We start from the raw sequence: 24,079 nt of genomic DNA, 5'->3' as shown, positions 1-24,079 counted from the left end.
GTGGCTCAGACCTGTCTGTAATTGCAGCTGCTCAGGAGTCTGATATCTAAGGATGAGGGTTAGAAGCTCTTCCCCCCCCACCCCCCCCCCCCCCCACACACACACAGGCAAATCTCAGAGACTGTTATCTCCAATTAACCAGCAAAAGGCCAGAAGTGGAGGCATGGCTTAGGTAGATAACTAGTCTTGAGTGAAAAAGCTAAGCAATAATATTAATGTGAGTCCCTGAATGCAAGCCCAGCACCTTGTACCAATAAAAGGCACAATAAAGCTGGATGCTGGTGGCTCACACCTGTAATCCTAGCTACTCAGGAGGCTGAGATTTGAAGATCGTGGTTCAAAGTCAGCCTGGGCAGGAAAAACCGTGAGACTCCTATCTCCAATAAACCACAAGAAAACCGGACGTGGCGCTGTAGCTCAAGTGGTAGAGCGCTCGCCTTGAGCTGAAGAGCTGAGGGACAGAGCCCAGGCCCAGAGTTCAAGCCCCACGACTGACAAAAAAAAAAAAAAAGGCACAATAAAATAAATTAAGTTTCAAGATTTCTGGGGAGATGCAGTAATGAGAATATATGTATTTGTGTATAAATATCTTCTTTAAGAACAAAAAACCTCATCTTAAATCTTTAAGAATCAATTGGCTGAATTGCTGTGGCAATCCAGTTTGGGGCCAATTAAGGCAGAAAAGTTTGGTAGACTCCATCTGCACAATAACCAGCTTTGGCTGACAGGTCAAAGCACTAGCTTTATAAGCGGAGGCCTTGAGTTCAAAGTAGAGGTGGGGGAGGGGGGGAGAGAATATATTGACTGAAATATTCAAAAAGATCTTCAAAAATAAAATGGAAATATTTCATTTCTCAAGATCTTTTTTTAAACTTTCCATTCTTCTGCTTCTCTTATTTGATAGTCACTAGACCTAAATGTCAGGATGTAGCCATATTTCCAGATTACATCACCAGCCTCTGCACCAGCTGCCCAGGCTTATGTTACTGTGGTGACTAGTTGGTGCCTCAGAGTTATCCAAGTTTTATGTGAGTAAATGTACTCAAATGTACTGAGCACCTCTGTAGTTTTGTATACAAATGGATTTCACAGAGTTAGAATATGATTCCTTCACAAGCTGCTATCCTACTGGCAAACTCTTAAGAAAACAGTTCTTACTTCTCACTAAACCTATAGGCAGGCAATCATTCTTCCTGTTTGCCATTTCCCATTTGTCCTCCACATGTGGGAATGCTGTGGGGGAGAACTTGGTATTTGCATATTAAAACTGCACACGTTTCTCAAAGGAAATATTCCTTCACCCTCAATGCAATTGCAAAAAGCATCAGGAAAACCACCCAATCTGCACACTTTATACTTGGTATTATGGAACGAGCTTACAATAAAGGCCCAAGACAGGGTCACATCAGTTTCAGGATATAATACAGTCCTATAGCCAGTTTGGGAATTTGGTATTTAAAAGCTAAAACTTGGGCTGGGAAGGTGGCTCAGTGGTAGAGCGCTTGCCTTGCATGCATGAGGCCCTGGGTTTGATTCCCCAGCACCACATAAGCAAAAAGAAAAAAAGCCGGAAGTGGCGCTGTGGCTCAAGTGGTAGAGCGCTAGCCTTGAGCTGAAGAGCTGAGAGACCGGGCCCAGGCCCAGAGTTCAGGCCCATGACCGGACCAAATAAATAAATAAAAGCTAAAACTAATAGCTACCTTTGGCTAAGTAAAAGTTGTTAATGGAAACTTTCTTGCTTATTTTATTCTTAACAGCACTTCAACTTGCTGGTTTTCACTTAATGTTTAGCCGTATACTGACTCTCTAAATTCTCTTAAGCATGCTGCTTATAGGACTTGGTTCTAACACCTAGCTTTGCTTTCCTCATGTACCATCATGTGGTGGAGGCTTTTCTATGTGTCCTGTTTTTCTTCCCCTAATATCATGGTGCTATGTGCAGGACAACTGGTTTAACCTTCAGGCTCACTGTGAGAGAAAAACTGGACATGTCAGAAGCACTGAGGTTTCAACGCCAAAAACATCTTACCTCTTTTTCCAGGAGCAATAGACTGCTAGGAATTAGACTTCACATCATGGGACAGATGAAAAGGCAGAGACACAAGAGACAGGAACTCATTCAGCTGGAGCAGTGCAGCAATACCAGGACTAGGGCAGAGATCTAGAACATCCTTTTTTGTCCTGGCTTCCTTAACCTTGCTAATGAAATGGTATCATTTTTTTTTTTTATCTTTAATGACTTGCACATTTTTAAAATTTCCTTTTGCTATTGGCTTAATTCCAGTCTTCTAGTTTATTACAATGTAAGTGTAGCTCTACCTCTCAATTTTGGCTACACATTAAAAATATTGGGGAGCTTGGTGCAGTGGTTCATACCTGTAATCCAGCTGCTAATCAGTCAGTGGAGATTGGGTCAGAAGGATCTCAATTTGAGACCAGCCCAAGCAAAAGGGTAGTGAGAATCCTCATTTTAATCATTAAGCAGAGTGGTGATCCACACCTGAGGTCCCAACTGCATGGAAGGCTAGAGGTAGACATGAACTCTGAGCCCAACCCTTGTCAAAAAGGTGAGACTTGAGAAATCAAAATTGGGATCAGGGTGTGGCTTATGCAGGTGTGGCTCATGTGGTAGAATACTTATTTAGGAAGCACAAGGCCCTGAGTTCAAATCCTAGTACCCCCCAAAAATAAAAAGGCCAAATAGAAACAAACAAAAAAGCCCTGGGAGCTTTTGAAATGATGCCCAAGCTAAATCGTAAACCAGTAAGATCAAAATCTTTGGTCACAGGATCTAGGCAACTGTATTTGAACCTCTCCAGTGATTCCAGGTGCAGTCAACATCAAGCACCACTTCTCAGATTTCTATAGGCTGCTTAAGTTAGAGCTCTGCACGCAATATCGTGCTTAAACAAATGTCAGTAGCTTTCAGTGATACTTAGTTTAGTATGTGAAGGTAGTATACCTAATTCCTATCCTTATCCAATACCAGTGGTCCACATTTGTTAGAAATGCATGCACAGGCCTAACCAATGATTCTGATAGCATCTGGTTTCACAACCATCAGTGAAATCAATGAAGTTTTAGAGATGTGCTCTGTTCTTCATTTTGTCTCAGTATTGGACGAAAGGTAGAACATATGAACAAGGACCGCCACAATCCCCAGACACCAACAATGAGTCTTTTAGCTCGGCTTATTTAAGTTAAGGAACTTACGAGTTTTGTACTAAATGCTATGGTTTGATATTCCCTGTACCACCTAGACATTTACTCCTTTGTTTCCTATAATCTCCTGTTACAACAAGCCAGTGTTGGAACACTTGATTCCTCCAAGAGAAATAAGTACTTTCTTTTTGGTTAGTTCCCAGAAATGAACGCAATGATAATGAGACGGTTCAGTTTTCCAGGAGATGTGGACAGAGCTCGACAATATGTCTTACAGGTAAGATTATTTTTAAAAGAAAAAGGGTACAATATGGGTACAATATGGCATAGTCTTTAAGCTAATAAATAACATTCACCAAAAGTGAATTTTAGATACAATACTAAGTTTTCTCAATTATTTGACAGATACTCAAACATGAATAGTGGCACACTCTTGTCACTTCAGCCATGTAGGGAGTGCAGGTAGACTGATAACAGTTCAAGGCTGGCTCCAGGCAAAATTCCCAGTCCCTATCTGAAAAATAAAACCCAAAAGGCCTAGGGGTGTGGTTTTGAATGGGAGATCGATCACCTGCCTAACAAGTGGAAGGCCTAAATTCAAACTGCACTAAACACATACTAAAAAAAAAAAAAAACTAAACTAAGCTCATTTTCCTTTTACAGTACTTCTAGATTTTCATTTAATTGGCCATGATAATGACCTGTGTGCATAAGTAGAAAACCATGATGTCCTGTCACCCAGACAGGCCTGCAGCCTAGTTCAAGTACTCATTCTTGCTATATATATATATATATATATATATATATATATATATATATATATATATATATAGCTAGACTATTAAAACAGTCTACTCATAAAGCACATTCCTCGTCTGTCATACGTTATCATTAAAAAATTTAAACCAAGCAGGGCATCAGTGGCTCACACCTATTATCCTAGTCAGGAGGCTAAGATCTGATGATCATAGTTGAAAGCCAGCACACCAGGAAAGTGCATGAGACTCTTAGCTCTAATTAATCAGCAAAAAAGCCATAAATGGAGCTGTGGTTCAACTGGTAGTGCCAGTATGAAAAAGCTAAAGGACAGCACCCAGGTTCTGCATTCAAGCCCTACAACTGGCACCAAGAGATAGATGATACAGATAGGCAGGTAGGTAGGTAGATAGAGGATTTGAAGTACAGAATTTTTCTATCCAAGGGAGAGCCATGGAACCCAGTTCAAGGGTTAAGAAGCTATGTCTAATGTATTGCTGGATATCTTCAGAACTTTTCTATAAGATGCTAAGTCTTTTGCATGTTTTTGCTATCAGTTTTGGGGTTTTTTGAGAAAAAAAAAACTGTTTCCAAATTCAGTCATCTGAAAGCCACATATCTGGTGAATGGGATGGACTAAGCAAACAATTATTAGCAAGTCTGATATGAGATCTGTACTCAGTGTACACTTAAAAATTCCAAGTAATTGCCTTTCAAAGATTGTGCCTTAAATTGAGTATTCTGTCATGCATCATAATTTGCTAATAGTTACCTTACCCCCCCCCCTTTGGGGGTTGATTTGGCAATATAAAAACATTCAGATGGTACTATATGGGGCTGGGAATGTGGCTTAGTGGTATAGTGCTTGCCTAGCGCACATGAAGCCCTGGGTTCAATTCCTAAGTACCACGTAAACAGGAAAAGCTGGAAGTGGTACTGTGGCTCAAGTGGTAGACTGCTAGCCTTGAGCAAAAGCAGCTCAGGGACAGTGCCCAGGCCCTGAGTTTAAGCCCCAGGACAGGCAAATAAATTAAAATTAATTTTTTAAAAAGGTAGTACCGTATTCGTTTAAAAAGTCAGCATTCCTGGGTTGGGAAGGTGGCTCAGTGGTAGAGCGCTGGCCTTGCAAGCATGAGGCCCTGGGTTCCATTCCTCAGCACCACATAAGCAGAAAAGGCTGGAAGTGGCACTGTGGCTCAAGTGGTAGAGTGTTAGCCTTGAGCTGAAGAGCTAAGGGACAATGCCCAGGCCCATAGTTCAGGCCCAAGACCGACAAAAAAAAAGCAAGCATTCCTCAGGGTCTGGGTATAGAAATAATAGTATAATCATCCGTCAGTCTCCTTTGAATGGTTGATTCCTGGGGCCCATCTTGGATACCCAATCCTTGTGTACAAAATTCCTTATATAAGCTAGGGTGGTATCTCTGCCAGTAATCCCAACTACTTGGGAGGCTGAGATTAAGAGGCTTGAAGTTCAAGACGAGTCTGGGAAAAAGTCCTCAAGAACCTACCTCAACCAATAAACTAATGGGCATGGCAGCTCATGCTTGTCATCCCAGCTACATGTGAAGCATAAACAGGACTGCAATCCAGGCCAGCCTGAGAAAAAGCAAGACATTCTTGGGCACCTGTGACTCACACCTGTAATCTCAGCTAGAGGATCAATGTTTGAAGCCAGACTGGTCAGAAAAATCCTACAGACTATTATCTCCAGTTAACTAGCAAAAAGCTAGAAATAGAGGTATGGCTCACTTGACAAAATGCCATCCTTGAGTAAAAAAAGCTAAGGAAGAGCACAGGAGTTTGAGCTCCAATACTGGCACAAGTGTATGCATGCATACACATGCACGCACACACACACACACACACACACAAAACACTATCTGAAAAAAATTTTTTTAAGGGGGAGCAGCTAGAACTGTGACTCAGTTGGTAGATGGCCGAGATCTGAGGATCATGGTTCAAAGCCTGTCCTGGCAGGAAAGTCGGAGACTCTCATCTCCAATAAACTACTCAGAAATGGCTGGAACAGGCACTGTTCTCCAGTGGCCTTGAGCAGAAGCAGCTCAAGGACAGCACCTAAGGCTGTGGGGGAGAGAAGGGGAAATCCTGCATAGTTGATCGTCTATAGCATAAAAAATATCTGAATATGCTCAGCAAGTTTTTAAAAATATTTTCGATTTGTGTGTCTAACTCATGGATTCTGAGTACTAGTCAGTGGAACCAAACTAAAGCGTGAACATATAAAAAGGATTCAAGAAGATACTGAATTCACAAAATAAGACATGACTTCTTCCCAAAGTGCTGGATTTTTAAACGCTAACTCAGTGCTTTACCTACCCTTGAGGTATATTCCCCGAGTAAGAGCAGGCCCTACAACATTTGAATTAACTTGGGCTGGGAAGGTGGCTCAGTGGTAGAGCACTTGCCTCGCATGCATGAGGTCCTGGGTTCGATTCCTCAGCACCACATAAGCAGAAAAAACCCAAAGTGGCGCTGTGGCTCAAGTGGTAGAGCGCTCGCCTTGAGCTGAAGAGCTGAGGTACAGAGTTCAGGCCCCATGACCGACCCCCCCCCCCAAAAAAAAAAAAATTAACTCAAAAAAGTGGAAGGTGATAGAAATTTTACAGAGATTGACATAACCATGTAAAGGAAGAGAATCACTACAAAAGGAAACTTACCAAAACTGGCTACATAGCAGAAGGTAGAACAATGCCCTCCAAATGTATGGTAACACCAAGAAAAGGCAGATTATTGTATTAAACAACATAGCAAAATTTGGCATATGCCAGGCACTGGTGGTTCACGCTATTCAGCTGGTGGCTAGCTAAGAGGCTGATACCTGAGAACTGTGATTCAAAGCCAACCTGGGCAGAAAAGTCCCCGTGAGACTCATCTCCAATTAACCACTCAAAAACTGAGAGTGGAACTGTGGCTCAAAGTGGTAGCACACTAGCCTTGAGCAAAAAAAGCTCAAGGACATCGCCCAGGCCCTGAGTGCAAGCCCCACAACCAACAAAAAAAAAGGAAAAAAAAAAAAGCATCTTATATTGTTAACTAGCGAGCTGTAAATACAAAATCAGAGACCATTCCACCATGATATTAAGTACTTTATCAAGGAAATAGGGAAGCCGAAATCTGAAGATCATGGTCCAAAGCCAGCCTGGGCAGGAAAGTCTGAGATTCTTATCTCCAGTTAACCAGCAGAAAACCAGAAGTGGAGCTGGGACTCAAAATGGTAGTGCTAGCCTTTTTTGAACAGAAAAGCTCAGGGATAGTGCCCAAGCCCTGAGTTCAAGTCCTGTAACCCACCACACACACCCCGCCACCAAAAAAACCCAACATTTTATTATTTTTAGAAAGAACTAACCTTAGAAACATTATTCAGAACTGTTTTTAGAAACATTATTACAGAAGAAAAAGTAATTCTTCTACTAGTATCAGAAGCTAATTCTATATGATGACAAACAATAACTAAAAATAATAACTAAAAGCAATAATATAGTGACCAAATTAGGACACAGAGTGGTCTAAATCCTCATATTTATTTTTTTTCTTTACTATTTCCTTCTCATGCTTGATAGGCAGGTACTCTACCACTTGAGTTACATTCTCAGTTCCCTCAATTTGCACATAGAAAAACAAAACTGATTATCAGGAAATAAAGCTGGAGCTTTGGGGAAAAGAAATAACAGATTTTTATCATAAACTCATCTTGGAGTTATTACATGTCCTTTTACTTCTATTTTCACTTAAAACTTTGTATAAAGGTATTTTATATAGGTACTTTATATAGTATTTTTTAATAGATAGCACTTTATCAATTAAAAACAAGAGAAAACAGCTACTTCATTTTTTTTTTTTGGGGGGGGGGGTTGGCTGTAGGGCTTGAACTCTGGGCCTGGCACCATCCCTCAGCTCTTCAGCTCAAAGGAGTGCTCTACCACCTGAGCAACAGCACTACTTCCAGTTTTCTGGCAGAGTCTTACGGACTCTCCTGCCAGGGTTGGCTTTGAACTGCGGATTGCAGGCATGAGCCACAAGCACTAGGCAGACTTTTTTTTTTTTTCTTAAAGCAAACACTGGCTATATGAAGGGGAACATAAATTATGATATTTCTAGGCTAGTTGCTATTAATGAGTCAGCTGCTTTATGTGCTAATGCCAACAGAATAATAATTTGCTTCAGGCTGAGAAAAGGGACTTCCAGAAGTAGCACAGGGAGCTAGAATCTCAAATTGGGAAGTGAACATCAAGAACATAGTTTTGCTGTATTGTACAATTCACCTTCAGCTCATCTGATCTCAAAGTGTATTTTAATCCGAATGGCAGATTTCTAAACAGTCGCTTCTATTTTGTTCTGTGTCCCATAGAGTGACGGTGTGCGACAAACAACCTACCTCGCCCAGCGTTACTGCCATGAAGCAGTAAGAGAAATCAGTAAACTTCGAGCATCCCCAGAAAGAGACGCCCTCATTCAGCTTTCAGAAATTGTACTCACAAGAGATAAATGACAATTGTTTCTGTTCTTTCTGGCAGCTATTTTACCAGACTGTGCCTAAAGAATTTTGTGGAATACATTGCTTCATGTGCACATAACCAAAAATCATTTCCAAAAATAATTTCAACTTATTGATGGGCAATTTTTTTTTATTGGCAGTTTTTCAGAAAACTTTTTAAATGTAATTAAATCACCTGAATCTGTCATTGTAGTTCTACACATCCTAATCGAGGTATCTTGATGGTTATATGTGGTATTGTTTACACTGTTAATATCCACATGTAAAGCCATTACACAAATAAATAATGTTAAAATTCAAATGAGTGTCTTATTTTACCACAGGAGGTAAAGTAAAACAAAAAACAAAACAAAACTGAAGTCTGCAAGTAAGTCCTCATTAGTTATATTTTAACAGTATCCAAAATTTCATATAGGAGAATGGTTTATTATAAAAATCTGTACATAAGATTTAGACAACAGGTTATATACAAATTAAAAGAACATTCCACTTGAAAAAAGGAAAGTAAAAGGTAGCTAGCTGATCACTATGATACTTTAAAATTAACAAAGGAAAAATTGCTATGAGAGTCACACTGATTTGGTAGCAATAATGGTCTTTAATTTTCAGAGATAAAGGTTTTGCACTAGCCTCACCATTCGCTGTGCTGTCATAAGTCTGTAACATCAGTACATAACTGCAACTTGACATCCAAATGCATCCTCAATACACAGAAACCCACACTTGAGTGCTCTATTTTAATATCCTAAGCAATATAGAATTATACACAGAAGAGAAAACATCCCTCTAATCCTCCCTTAAATTAAGAGGAGACACACAAAGTGCATGTGTTGCATTTCAGTTATGTCAAAAGATAATACAAACCTGTTGGTTAATTATGTCTCTGTTCACTGATTAACATCTATCTTTCCCAATTATTTTATTCAAAATCTTACTGTTGCTAGTGCCAATGAGTTACATAGTGCCTATTCACAAATTGCATCCCACTTTTACAATATGTAAAAGATCCTTTTCTTTCATTGAACCAGTGTATGATAGTCCACTGTAAAACTGAAGGACTGACATGGCAATCCTTAGGACTTTACCTATAGGGTGATGTGCACACTCTGGCACATTTTCTTAGCTTCAAAAATTACTTTTTAAAAAGAAATTCAGTAGATTGACTTGTAAATCAGATTTTAAATCTGCAAAAATCTGTCCCAGTGTTGAGACAGATTAAGATAAGGCTAAAATTTCTTTTCCATGTTATCACATTGAGAAAATAGAACTATAATTCTTCAATACATCAAGGGTTTTGTGTGTGTGTGTGTGTGTATTTGTGCGCGCGCGTGCGTGTATGTGTTTTAAAGCAAACCAGTAAGGGAAGACAAAAACCTTTGGTTCACTTACATATTTATAAATGGAAAAAAATTTAGAATTCAAGTTTCACTCATTAAAAAAATTAAGATACAAATTACAACATGGCAGATACTTGTTCTGTTTCCCACAGAGACCTCAGAGGCTCATGTAAGTATGAGTACTTGAGGCATTACACAAATTGAAGCATCTTGGAATTTTTAGTATATTTCAATACATAAATTTTTACGCATGCTTTAAGCAAACAGTATTTTAAAAAGAGAATCTAAACAAAAGGTATGACCAGCACCAGCATTTAAGTTTTCTGATTTTAGTATTAGTCTCACATAGCATTAGTAACCATGCTGCATTGGAACATGTAATGGTACAATATGAATCATGATTGTTAAATATTATACCCCATATCCCCAGAATATTTAAGCTGGTCATAGTTATCAATGTGTAAATAACTATATAAGCATAATCAGTTACAGACAGGTTTTGTATAAATTGCTATTTAGCAATAAACAAACTGCCTCAAAGATTTATGCTTACAGGTACACATTCAAATATACCAATAAAATAGCATATCCTGAAAATATGGGCACATTTTAAAACATTAAGACAATTCTGTTAACCATATAGTCCCACAGTATGACTGAGTAATAAGAACCTACTTTAAAAGCAAAGAGAATTAATCAGTATAGTGCATGATTGATTCAACATAGTTCCCAGGGAAGAGACCAGTCACTCGATTGCAGACTCCTTCATACCAGCCATCATCATTCTTCTTTATAACGTAAATGATTGCACCCTCCATAAATGACAGCTCATCATCCTTGTCTTTTGTGTAATCATATATTGCAACAACTATGGAGAGAACAATGGAAATTTCACATGAATATACTATATCCAACATTTACTTGAATTTAAAATTTTAATGATAGACAAGAGAACCATCTTTTTAATGAAGTCTTAATTCTTACATCACCATATGATCAGTGGCAGATCAAATGGACAAAATTTTATTACATTAAAATCAACAGATTTTACCAATCTTTTAAAAATGATTTTGAATTTAGAATGTAAGTTTTTTGTTTTTGGGGGGGGAGGGGTCCAGTCGTGGGGCCTGAACTCTGGGCCTGGACGCTGTCCCTCAGCTCTTCAACTCAAGGCTAGCACTCTACCACTGGAGCCAGAGCGCCACTTCCAGCTTTTTTCTTTTTGCTTATGTGGTGCTGAGGAATCTAACCCAGGGCTTCATGCATGCAAGGCAAGCGCTCTACCACTGAGCCAGCTTCCCAGCCCTAGAATGTAAGTATTTCTACTCATTTATCCAATAGTATTGTCTATAGAATCAATGATTTTCAAAATTAATTACTGGGCAAAGATCTTAGTTGCCTAAGTAACTAAGATTAGAGGCACTAGCCACTCACTACTAACCAAGCTATAATAAAAATGTATCTCATGTTCTTGGTTCCACTAACTAGTAAAAATACCAAACCAAATTAGGTATCTGTTTTCCCAGCTTCCTCCTTGTACATTTACTTCTTCCTCAAAAGACTCTCTCATATAATTTCTCTTACTCTTCGTATTCAACCATTAACAATTTGCTATCCTCTCCAGGATCTAATCCAGATAAAAGGTCAAACTCTTCCTTTTGTATGTACTATAAAGTACATACAAAGTCTACTCGTTTTAATATAGATCATTTCAGATTACACTAAAATTGAGTTAACATGACCTAAAAACTGCTTTTGGAATAGTCATGTCTTACACTGTTGATTCACAAATTCAAATGAAATTCAATTAGCAGGTCTGCTTTATCTTTAAATATAACCCTTCTAAATGATAATTTTCACTTACAACTAGCAGTCAGAAAATAATTGCCCATGGACAAATCTAAACCATTTTTTTATAAATAAAACATTCATTCATGTATTATCTCTACTTGCTTTTGCACTACAAAAAAAGGATATGTGCTGGGTACTGGTGGCTCATGCCTATAATGCTAGCTACTTAGGAGATGAGAACGGAAGATTGCAGTTTGAAGCCAGCCCAGGAAGAAAAATCCCCGTGAGACTCTTATCTCCAATAAACACTCAAAAACTAGCAGTAGTACTGTGGCTCAAGTGATAAGAGTGCTAGCCTTGAGCACAAAGGGGCTCAGGGACAGTGCTCAGACCAGTAAGTATAGCCAATAATGCTTAAAATACTATCTGGCCTTGGCCCTTATAATACATAAAGTATGCTGACCCCTGATTTAGTACTTATTTCAACTTATGAAGATATTTTTGTATCCTGCTCAAGTTAATTAACCAGTACCATTCCAAATCTGTCAATTTATGCAATAGTGCATTTTTCATTAGAAAGCTGCATTTGCTTGTACCAAGTAAAAAAATAGGGCAAAAACAGAATTCAATACCAATCAAATCTATTATCCTCACAGCAACAATATATTCCTATCTGAAGGGACATGGGAATCTAAAACAATATTCAAGTTGTCCTAAGTAAAAATTGCTATTTAAAATTAACTTTGGGAAAAGAATGCTGCTGGTCTCAGAGTAAGCCATTAACCTAATAAAGCAAAAAGAAGGAAATCTATTTCAAAGGCAATGAAAACTGTCGAATTAAATAACAAGTATTTTCAAGATCTGCACAGAAATACAGATGGCATAAATGGTATAAAACTAGAGAAAAATTCTCTAGAAACCTGAATAGTTTCTTATAATTTTATCAGGTTCTTATAATTGTCAGATGTTTATAAGGTAAACTTGGGATTTTAGAATTAATTTCACATATAAAATCGCTTAAAATCATCTAACTGCTGGACATCTGTGGCTCATAGCCAGCCCAGGCAGAGAAGTTTGAGAGACTCCACTCCAGTTAGCCAACAACAGTAAAGCTGGAAGCTTGCCTCAAATCATAGAGCACCAACTATGAGCAAAGAAAGCCAAACAGGCCGGGTGCTGGTGGCTCACGCCTGTAATCCTAGCTACTCAGGAGGCTGAGATCTGAGGATCGCGGTTCAAAGCCAGCCCAGGCAGGAGAGACCGTGAGACTCCTATCTCCAATAAACCACCAGAAAACCGGAAGTAGCGCTGTAGCTCAAGTGGTAGAGCGCTCGCCTTGAGCTGAAGAGCTGAGGGACAGCGCCCAGGCCCAGAGTTCAAGCCCCACGACCGACAAAAAAAAAAAAGAAAGCCAAACAGTTGCTGAGTTCAAGCCTGAGGAGGTATTGACTTTTTTAACTGAAAAATCTTAAAAAGCATTTTTCTCATGATAGTACCAGTGTATTTGAAAATATTTTAATATAACTGAGTTGGAAAAAACTTTTTAAACATTTACTGTACACATATGACTTCTATAAGTCATTTAACCACTTTTTGTCTTAGTTGTTTCATCTATATAAGCAAGGAGACAAATTAATCTGAAGCTGCAATCATAAGCAGTTTGGAAAGCACACCTATCACAATTTTTATTGAAATTATAAAGAACACTCCCCCTTTTTACCCCTACCCCCCCTTTTTTTGGTTGGTCATGGGTCTTGAACTCTGGGCCTGGGCACTGTCCCTCAAGCTCTTCAGCCCTGCCCCTCAAGCTCTTCAGCCCTGCCCCTCAAGCTCTTCAGCCCAAGAAGAGTGCTCTACCAACTGAACCACAGTGTCACTTCCAGTTTTCAGAGTGGTTTATTGGGAGTTAAGAATCTCGGAGTGTCCCCCCCCCCCCCCCCCCACGCGGCTTTGAATCACGATCCTCAGATCTCAGCCTCCTGAGTAGCTAGGATTATAGGCGTGAGCCACTGGAGCCCAGCTACCCCTCCCCTTTTATAGTGAGGAGGAATACACGGTTTAAGTAAGTCACCTTGGTTGGTAAGGCAGCTTACATTGAGAAATACTGGAAAAGGTGTTTTTATAGTTATAAAGCTTTATAATTCATCATCCTTCACATCAATTCCATGATAATGGTACCTTACCTTTCTCAATATAGTTCTTGGGGGCCCATGCAGGATCTCCATCAGCATATGGGTCATTATACTGAACTACTGCAGCTTCCTCATCTTCATAGTCCACTGGAGGAGGTGGTGGCGGTGGTGGAGAATCATCAAACATGGGAATGTCATCTGGTGGAGGTGGCGGTGGAGGAGTTGGGCTATCAGCAACTAAAAATTTCAGATAATGTGAATCAGAAATTGGTCTGTCAATGTATAAACTATAAGAAGTTAAGAAAGTTCTAACCATATACAGCATGCACTAAAATTAAACATGCAATGATTAGAAAAGCTTGGTGTGTTAAAATGTATGCTATTCCTAAGAATAATTCTATAATAATAAAATACCAAGAAGCACTACAAAAATAGTTAATGCAAGAGGTTAGGACACAGTGTCTCTTTTCATAGTATTTTACAAGTAAGAAGTTTCCTTATTCCAAGGTTTAAGTCAAAACAAATGTAAGAGGCTGGGGCATGGCTCAAGTGGTAGAGCACCGGCCATTTTAGCTCCAAAAAAATAAACCTTCCTCATACTTGTCATTTGGACAGCAGTAGTTAAAACATTACAAGATTACTCTGGTGTGTTGACAACCTTTTTTGTGCCTCTGATATTTTTGCTTTTGCTGGAACTAGGGTTTGAACTTAGGGCCTCGCACTCGCTCATCTCTGGCTTGACCTTCTGGCTTGTCGGGCATTCTACCACTTGGGCTGTCCCTTCAGTCTAGTTTTTACTGGTTATTGTGGAGATGGAATCTCTCCAACTTCTCTGCTGGCTTAAAACTTCAATACTTAGGATCTCAGCCTCTTGAGTAGCTAGGATTACAAGTGTGAGCCACTCACATCTGGCTTGATTTTGGCTGTTTGATAGTGTTTGCACCTGAGACATTTAAGTTTCAAACATATATATTTTTTGGGGGGGTCGGGGGGGTGTCAGTCATGGGGCTTGAACTCTGGGCCTGGGCGCTGTCCCTCAGCTCTTCAGCTCAAGGCTAGCACTCTACCACTTGAGCCTCAGCGCCACTTCCAGTTTTCTGAATGGTTTACCAGAGGTAAGTCTCATGGACTTTCCTGCCCGGACTGGCTTTGATCTCAACCTCCTGAGTAGCTAGGATTACAGGCATGAACCACCGGGTTCAAATAGATATAAAAGCAGGAGATGACAGAAAGACTAGAACTTAAAGATCCAATTTTCTAATACAACCATGATTAAGATTTAAACAAAGTGTTGAGGGAAGATGTAATAATAATAATAATAATAATAATAAAAAGAAACAAAATGAAACTTATACCAAATAAAACAATAAAAATGACTTGTACCTCAGGTTCTACAAAGCTGTGGTATGTTTGTCTATGTGTTTTTAGGAATCAAAGGTATTAATAAGGAAATAGGAAAATGTCAAGCTAGGACTGTATTCACTGAACTAACTAGGATACCAAGTGACAAGTGCTCCAAACACTATGGAATTCAAAGCTGGAACACAGTTAATGCTTAAATTTCTAGTCCACAAATTTCTTTACAAGTCCAAAAGTCAAATTAAAATGTTTTCATCTGAAATGATAAAAAATTTTAAGTTTACTCGATCCAGAGCTGGAATAATATGCTGAAAATATAACCAATAGCAAACATTTGCACAACTACCTGAAATTTGTGATTCTATTTTTATCCTCTTGAGGATGAAAAAAGCTATTAAAAAGCAAATTCTGTGTGGTGACACTCACTCTAATACCTATCAAACAAGTGTACAGTTTATTTTTCCACTCCATGTACCCATCTATAACATATTTGCTCATACCTCTTCCATAATATAGAAGAAAGAAAGATGGGAATTCACCATTACAACATTAAATAGTTACAAGGTCATATTCTTAATTTGGCATAATATACAAATTGTATGTCTGCTTAAATCCCTACAGTAACACTGTTCTTGGCTTATACAATTTAATGTTTTTGTTCAACTGTCTTTATGTCTATCTGTGATAAATCTATATTGTCTTGTCTTGAAATTATAATTCTCTGTACAAGAGTTCATTTAACACTATGCCTACTTAGTTCAAAAAGCCTTGTGATATTAATAATGGAAAACTGTAAGCACACTACTAAATTGAGTGCTCATATCTTAAGACACGTATTGTTAGGTTAGAAGATACATGTACTCACTGTCACTTTCAGTGCAAAGAAACTTGGGTATTTAGAAAAGAACAAAAAATTTCTGCTTTATAAAACATTTGAAGTGCTGGTACACAATTTATTCCAATTGCCTTAATTTGCAAGAAAAAGATAACAAATAAGCTTAGTAAATCAACTGGCATAGGAGAATGATTTAAGTTAACACCGTCAGGGAGAAAAAAAGAACTATAAAATAGGGACAAAGTGTGACTCAAGTGGAAAAGCACCAGCATTGAGCAAAAAAGACAGGAGAGTAAGAGACACTGGGGTTCAAAACCCATGATCAGTACAAAAAAGAAAAAAATGCAAAGAAATGGTTTGCCCAAGTGTTATAGGCTCATCCTATAAAATCAATCCTAGCACTCAGGAGACTGAGATCTGAGGATAGCAGTTTCTGACAGACAAAACTGGAGGTGTGGCTCAAGTGGTTGGTAGAGCACAAACAAGCACTGAAGGAAAAGGCAGAGCAAGAGCTCAATGACCGGAGTTCAAATCCCACCACTAGTGAGCATGTGCTACACACACACACACACACACACACACATACACACACAACTAAGAACTAAAATAGTTGTGCCCAGTCATGTAGCAGTAACATACATAGATATGATTTCTATTTTTTTTTTTTTGGTGATTTCTATTTTTTAAGTTACAAAAAAATTGACCTTTGGATTCACAAAATTAATGTTCATTATGGTAACAAAAAGTATTTTCTAGTAAGTCCAAGTGATATGGCAGTTACAAAAAAAAAAAAAAAAGCTGAACTGCCTTCATTTTTACACTGCTGCAGACTTAGTAAAAATGGATGCAGCATTAAGGATCAGCAATTTAGCCGGCATGGTGGTATATAAGGAATACCAATCTATTATTCCAGCACTTAAAAAGCAGAAGGCAAGAGGATTTTAAGGCCAGCCTCAGCTATGTAGCAAGCCCCCATCTTTAAAAAGAAAAACAACAACAAAACAAAATAAAGCAAAACTATGCAGATCAGTGGTAATAGTTGCCTACAAAACAGAAAGCCCTCAGTTTGATCTCTGGCAACACACACACACACACACACACACACACACACACACACACACACACACACACACACACACACACACACACACACACACACACACACACACACACACACACACACACACACACACACACACACACACACACACCTACCTATTCATCTATTTTTAAAAACTTAAGATTCATTTATTTTTAAATATCTGAACCCAGGAGTTTTCAAATAGATGGTTTATACTCTGAAATTTTCAAAATTGAAATTACATTTTATAATAAGCCCATTAGATCATATATCACTGGAAGGAAAGGACTGTCTTAAACTGTTCTCTTCCCAAAGCTAGCACCCAACAAATATATATATTAAACTGGTGAGAGGGAGGTAATGAATGGTAACCCAAAAGAGTCGGCAAAAGCTGAAATGAAATTTATCCCAATATATTTTTCAAAAATAATGGGCTGGTCCATGGGATTGCCCATTTGTTCAAAACATTGTGAAATTTATTTTCATAGTGATGGCTCTAAATAAGGTAAAATATGCCACCTCTGTAGCAAAATGAATAGATCTGGTGCTTTGTTATTACAACTATTATTATTATCATCTTCAAATAGTTATATAAGGGATGCCATCTTAATTTCAATAGCTTTTCTGGAGTTACATGATTCAATAATAATGGTATTTTTCATTTTGTCACACAATATTCACTGTGATCATGTAGTTAGGATTATACATCTTCTGGGACCTTGAAATTAGGGAGCAATATAAACTAGTCTGTCCAGATTAAATCCATTAAAAACAATTAAGAAATAATCATCAAACCTTATCTTCATTCAGAGAAGATCTTAAAAAAAAAAAAAAAAACACTAACAAGAGTTATGTATTCAGTAATATCCTCATGGGCCTACAAAATAGTCCTGCATTCCCTATCACTCAGCCTTAAATGGAGAGAGCTTAGATCCATTTACTTTTCTTAAAGATTTATCCTAAAGGATGAAACTTTATATAGATAGATCAAAATTATTCATATATAAAGACCAGATGCTACAAGTTTTCTCTAAAATACTGTGTATTTTAGAGGGGGGGGGGGGGGGAGAGGGGGAAGGACCTTTCCAAATTCCCTTAATAAACATAATCTCACAGTTAAAACACAAAGTTTTGAATTCTATTGATTTGCGTCTTTGTGTCTGAATACTCTTTAAGCAATATGCAAAGATCATATCTCATGTTTTAGATCATATAAATACTTAGGAAAGTTGCAGTTTTGAAATTTCTATGGGTCAGTAATCATGCACACAAGAGAAAAAACTGAAGACCTTGCTCTTCAGTTTCAATGACATACAGCTGATTGTATTTTCAAGGTAAGATTAGCTTCTCAATAAAAGTGAGGAAAATGATGACTCATCAGCCATGCATGCTATAAGGAGACAGCCTCTATTCTTGATAGCTCAGTGTTTGCAAACTTACTGTTTTCCTGCACCCTGGCCACGAAGCCTGTGAGAGGTATCTGTGGAGTCAATTGAGGCATAGGGGGAGGGGGTGGAGCAATAGAAACTGGTAGCAACAACACAGTATGGGGGAAGTAAAACAGATAAAGGAAAAGAAAAGGAAACAAACAAAAAGCAGAAGTCAGTTACAAAGACCACAAACATAAGTATGCAAAGAACAGTTTGCAAATGAAACAAAAACAAAAAACAAAAACAAAAACAAAACAAAAACCTACAGAAACTTCATCAAGTTCACGTCCCACAAGCAAACCTAAAGCCAAATGGTACTTAGCCAATTGGGGATTAAATATATAAAAGAACAAATGAACTTAATATTAGTGTTAAATTATTTGGGGAAATTTTTAATTCACCGTTAGCATTCATTTTAGTGCAATGGTTATCAAATTCTATAGAAAAACTTCTAAACTAGGTAATAATAAAAAACCTACAGGTTTTGAGAATATTGTGTTTTACTATAAATAGGTCTATTTTAAGGTAATATTAAATCAGAAGCCAAATAAATATAATTATGTGATAGCTATTGATTACATGTATAAATCAATATGTTAATCTCAGGTTTCCTTTAGACAGTTGTCATTATAAATCTAAATTTACACACTCCAGAAAAAGCATTTCTTTATAAAAACAAGGTTATTATTTTTTAAGTTGGCAAATTTATTTTTAAAGCTATCACTCTTAACTTTGCTAAGGAGTAAGAGTGTTCCATATGTCATTTTGAGTATGCTCTTTTAAGGGATGAGACACTCAAAAGTGACCTTTTCAGCACTGTCTGAAAAAGGAAAACTGATCTCCAATGATTTAAAATGTACAAGCATTTGTACTGATTATCTTAACTTCTAATAAGACATTGGCTAGACTGAAATATATTCAAACTTCTTTCAGGAAAGGACATAATTTATAGGAAACACATGTCAATGCTCATGTGAACCAACAAACACATTACTTATTGAAATATAAACTAGAAGTTAACAATCCTGCGTTTCGTCTAATTTTTTTTTAACAAGACAACAATATGCCAAAGTCAAAAGGATTAGATGATAAAATTCAGTTTTATCATCTGGTAGTCACCAATAAGTGACCGTAAATTATCAAAGAAAAACAACTTATTGGCTCCCAAAATTCATTTCATCAAAACATTGCTCCAATTTACCCAATGAATACATATTTTGTTGGTAAGTATCAGAAATTAGAAAGAAGTTCCAGATTCAAAGAAGCAACAACTTAACAAAGCATTGTGTACTAATATTTATTGTATGGCTAAAAGTAATATTCCATTCACTAAGTAATTAGTCCTTTTTCCTACTGACACTCGGTAGGTAGGAGATGGTTAAATAAAAGATTAGAGACTTACAACAAAACTCCTAAAAACCTAATTTTAAAAATAAATAAATAAGTGACTAGCCATGCTGGTTAGTAAGAAAAAGAAAAGGCTAGGTTCATCGTTATTGGTGTCACATTTAGACAAAAGGGAAAATATGCACATCAGAACACTAAAAACGTTTACATATTATTAAAACTACACCAAAAGCCAACTCATACTGAAGGATAATTACATAAAACATAATAATACATTTAAAGTCTGAGGCCATTATATGCTCCCAACATTCCAGAGAATGTAGATATTCACTACATTGTCTTTGTTGAAACTAAGCCCCTCAAATATTGTTAAAATAAACTACACAAACATTATTAGGGGAAAGAAAAACCTCATTTTCAGAGTAAAGTACAAGTCTGTGGTAAAAAGAAAAATTGTGAACATAAAGATGGGATTTAAAAATGCAAAGTATTAAAAGAAACTAAAGCCAATAAAACTAGTGAGGTGAATTATTATTTTGTGGAACATTCAGACACTAGCTGCCCTATCAACACCAAAAAGGAGCCCAAAGAAAGTTAGAATAAAATGGAAATATTAGTCTGGAAGGTTTTAGAAATTTGAGATTATCTGTGAATTTTTAGATCTTCTAAAGTGGCTTTCAGTTATGCTAAAACACAATCTTCTTTAATTTAAAAAATTTTTTTAAAGTGATTGAGGCTTTTTGCTATTTTTTAAAATAAATGTTCAGGATATCCAATTTAAAAAAAAAGAACTTATACTAACCTCCTACACAAACAGTATTTGATGTTTAAGTAAAATATATGACAGTCAGGTAAAGCCTCGTCTGTGCCCAGAAACCACAACATCAAGTAATACTGGACAGGAGACTCATTTTCTTTTTTTGGTCTGTTTTTGTATTAAACATCTTAATATGAAAAGTGAACTTAAGGACTACCATAAACTATTCAAACTTCCTAACATTATATACTAAAACTATTTTTTAATCTTACTAGCTTTTGAACAATAACTACAATTAGTATTGAGATGTGCAAACAGATGAAGAAAAGAAATCAAAGAAGATCCTTCCCACTGTTAGGATTATTCAAAGACAGATTAATTAAGCAGGTATCATGAGTGTTTTTTAATTGGTTTTGAACTCATTTCAATATAAGTTTTAACTTCCTTCAAAGTGATAGCCAGCAATTTCATTTCATTATTTTTAACAGAAAAGTTTTACATTATCTTTATCATTACTGAATTGTTTGGGAACACATGCCAATAAAAACATTTGATTTAGTGTGTTTCTTCTCTAGTGTTACTTATATTGCAGTAATTAAAGAGGTTAATATTAAAGCATTAAATTTTGATATATACTTAAGTCTGAAATCTGGAGAATGTGTTAAGTAATCGATAGTATTTATGATTCAATAACTAACTGTAAACCAAAAATAAACACGCAATAAACATGGTTTCAATTGTTGTCTATCACTGGCAAGAATAACAATTTCAAAAAGATTCCTTCAAAAGGAGCCCCGCTGTTGCGATATGCCTGCAAAGCACAAGCTTACTTGAATTTTGAGAATAAAGTGGACCTCCATTAACATGAGGCTGAGCAGAAAATTGAGCAGTCACAGAGGGAGTTCGTCTATATCCACCAGAAGATGTCGAAGAAGTGGTAGAGTTGTGTCGAGAAATCTGCCTGGTCATTGTGCCATACTGGGAACCAGGAGCTGAGCCCGGGGCTGCTGAAAAGTATTAGTCAAAGGCAACCAACAAAGAGACTTGAGCATTGTATCACCTCAGGTGGCAGAACAAAGAGTGGGGATTCTCAGTAAGAAATATTACTTTACAAAGCTCACAAATATAAAATAAAGAGAAAGATCAAAAACTCTACCCTGACATTAATAACAAGGCAAAAAAGGTACTGTGTGGGAAACTACAAAAGTACATACATAATGTTCTTTTAAACCTTTCAAATAAACATAATCCCAAATGGTATTTTGTTAACACTACCTATAAATTTTCTGCACATTTTACAGTGGCTCTGTACCAGTGGGTTCCAAATCTATGGATACCATCAAGCTGAGATGGGAAATATTAAAAAAACAAAAACAAAAACAAAAAACCTGCATCCACACTAAACATGTACCTTTTTTTCTTGTCATTCCTTAAATCCATAGCATTTATATTGCTTTAAATGTGACAACTAATCTAGATGATTTAAAGTATATTAAGGGAGGATGTATTAAACGAAAGTATCAGTTATATGAAAGTATCACCTGTCTTATATAAGTAATTTGAGGATTTTAGTATCTGAGGGGTAGTGTAACCAATTCCCCATGGAAATGAAGGACAACTGTGTACAGCTTTTATATGTAAACTGTCTCTCCAACAAATTACCACTGAACAATAGTTTGAGATGGAAAGTCTCAAGTCAGATGTAAATATATCTGGTTTACAAATTTTCAGAATTTTGATTTACAATATAAAACTCTAGGGGTTGGGGGTGTGGTTCAGGTGATAGAGTGCCAGCCAATGAGTGAAAGTGTCAGATACTGAGTTCAAGTCCTGATCTTGAACCAAAAAAAAAGACAAAAACAAAAAACAAAAAAAAAAAACAAAAAGCTGTCTAAATCCAAATGGCATGATAAAATACCACTTGTATTTAAATTTTTATTGACTTAGAAGATAATGATATCAATACATATTATAGTAGAATCATTGTAAAGTGTTATTTTTATTTTTAAAACATGTATAATGTCAGAATTAGAATCTAAGTTTATTATTCTCTCTGACAAAAAATTAGGGAAAAGAAAAAATCTTTTATTTTTGTACTGGTTCTGAGGCTTGAACTTAGGATCTTGAGCTCTTGGTTGGTTGGCTATTTTACTCCAGCCACAGCACCACTTTCAGCTTTTTTTTTTTTAACTGGAAATAGGTCTCGTGGACTTTTCTACCGGGCTGTCTTTGAACTGCGATCCTCAGATCTCAGCCTCATGCGTAGCTAGGATGACAGCTGTGAAACACCAGCACCTGGCTTGGGGGGCTAATGTTTTTTTGGGGGGGAGGAGGAGAGAGGGAGGAATTTTGTGTGTATGTGCGTGTGTGTGCACATGCACACGTGCACACCCTGAACCTGGGCTTACACTCAGGGTCTGGGTGTTATCCCTGTGTTTTTGTGCTCAAATCTAGTCCTCTACTACTTGAGCCACAGCTCCACATCTGACATTTTTGAGATTAGGGTTTCATAGATTTTCTTGCCCAGACTAACTTCCAATAATGATCCTCAGATTCCAGCCTCCTAAGTAGCTAGAATTACAGGTGTGAGCCACCACCACTCTTTAAATAAAACAAATACCAAGCTCCATAAATACAGTATTAACCTATCACTGAAGCTTCCTATGTGTCCTTTCCCTGGATTGAACACTTTGTTTTCTATATAGCTTTTAACCGCAGATGAATTATACCTAGTATTAAGACACTTAAGTTGTGTTGAGATTTATGTTATTAATACTACTTAGAAATACTTGTTTAGGAATGAACATTTGTAAATATGGTTCCTCTGTTTCTATAAAACAACCATTCTTAAATTTCATCACTAATCAGAATATCCCTCTTGAGGGCTTATTATATATAGTACAGACTGTTGGGGTCATCAGAGTTTTTGAATGATTAAGCCTGGAATGAGATCTGAAAGCTTATAGTTGTAACTACTTCCCACATGTTGATGATTAGGGAACATCACTCTTAAAACTATTGCCCTAAGAGTCGTTTTCAAACTTTTTAGTATTAGAGTCCATTCTAAAATTAGAGAACCTCAAAAAGTTTTTGTTTATGTGGATTACAGCTATAAGTGATTACCATAATAGATATTAATATCCATATATTTTTGAAACACATAAATAATAAAGCACAGATTCCATTAGCTGTCAAAACTGACTTCATGTAGCCTTTGGAAAATTCTTCAACATACTTCTAATAGAAAGAGAATAAAAAAGATAAATAATGAACAGAGCTCCCAAATTTACTATGAAAGGATCTTGGAACCTGTGTTCCTTAATTATAGTTTGAGAATTGATGCTCTAGGGCAAATATCTATCATAAAATTTATTAAGTCCATGGTAAACATGTTCAACTTGGGTTACTTTGCAAAGTGAGTATATCAACTAGTAACACTACCAGTAATGCACTCTCCTGTTATCACATATCCTCACCAATATTCATATTGTACATTCTCCAATTTTTACCTATTCAAAAACAGAATCCTATTGTGGCTTTAATTTTCCTGATTAATTAGGCTAATGGCATTTTA

General features: G+C 37.0%; 2 protein-coding genes across 13 annotated transcripts in view; one reads left to right on the top strand and one right to left on the bottom strand.

The window, feature by feature from the left end:
* The window catches only part of Pdss1 (decaprenyl diphosphate synthase subunit 1), a 46,980-nt gene extending 38,243 nt beyond the window's left edge, over positions 1 to 8,737 (top strand). The window contains exons 10-11 of the mRNA XM_042686247.1: positions 3,359 to 3,439; positions 8,290 to 8,737. Of these exons, the coding sequence (XP_042542181.1) occupies positions 3,359 to 3,439; positions 8,290 to 8,430 (222 nt within the window). The 3' untranslated portion in view covers positions 8,431 to 8,737. The remainder of the gene's footprint in view (positions 1 to 3,358; positions 3,440 to 8,289) is intronic.
* Positions 8,738 to 8,804: 67 nt separating this feature from the next.
* Abi1 (abl interactor 1) overlaps positions 8,805 to 24,079 on the bottom strand; it is a 99,914-nt gene continuing 84,639 nt past the window's right edge. For 3 of the 12 annotated variants that reach the window (XM_042686245.1, XM_042686235.1, XM_042686237.1), the window contains 4 exons: positions 21,336 to 21,512; positions 18,412 to 18,498; positions 13,748 to 13,933; positions 8,805 to 10,641 (listed from right to left, as the gene is read on the bottom strand). In XM_042686245.1, the coding sequence (XP_042542179.1) occupies positions 10,466 to 10,641; positions 13,748 to 13,933; positions 18,412 to 18,498; positions 21,336 to 21,512 (626 nt within the window). In that variant the 3' untranslated portion in view covers positions 8,805 to 10,465. The remainder of the gene's footprint in view (positions 10,642 to 13,747; positions 13,934 to 18,411; positions 18,499 to 21,335; positions 21,513 to 24,079) is intronic. The other 9 variants (XM_042686246.1, XM_042686239.1, XM_042686241.1 and 6 more) reach the window with 4 other exon arrangements.

This window comes from Dipodomys spectabilis, unplaced genomic scaffold (genome assembly GCF_019054845.1).
Source record: "Dipodomys spectabilis isolate Male_0828 unplaced genomic scaffold, ASM1905484v1 ptg000096l, whole genome shotgun sequence".
In the NCBI taxonomy this organism is placed as follows: Eukaryota; Metazoa; Chordata; class Mammalia; order Rodentia; family Heteromyidae; genus Dipodomys; species Dipodomys spectabilis.
Note: the sequence above shows the minus strand (reverse complement) of the source record. Positions and strands in the feature narration are given on the sequence as shown.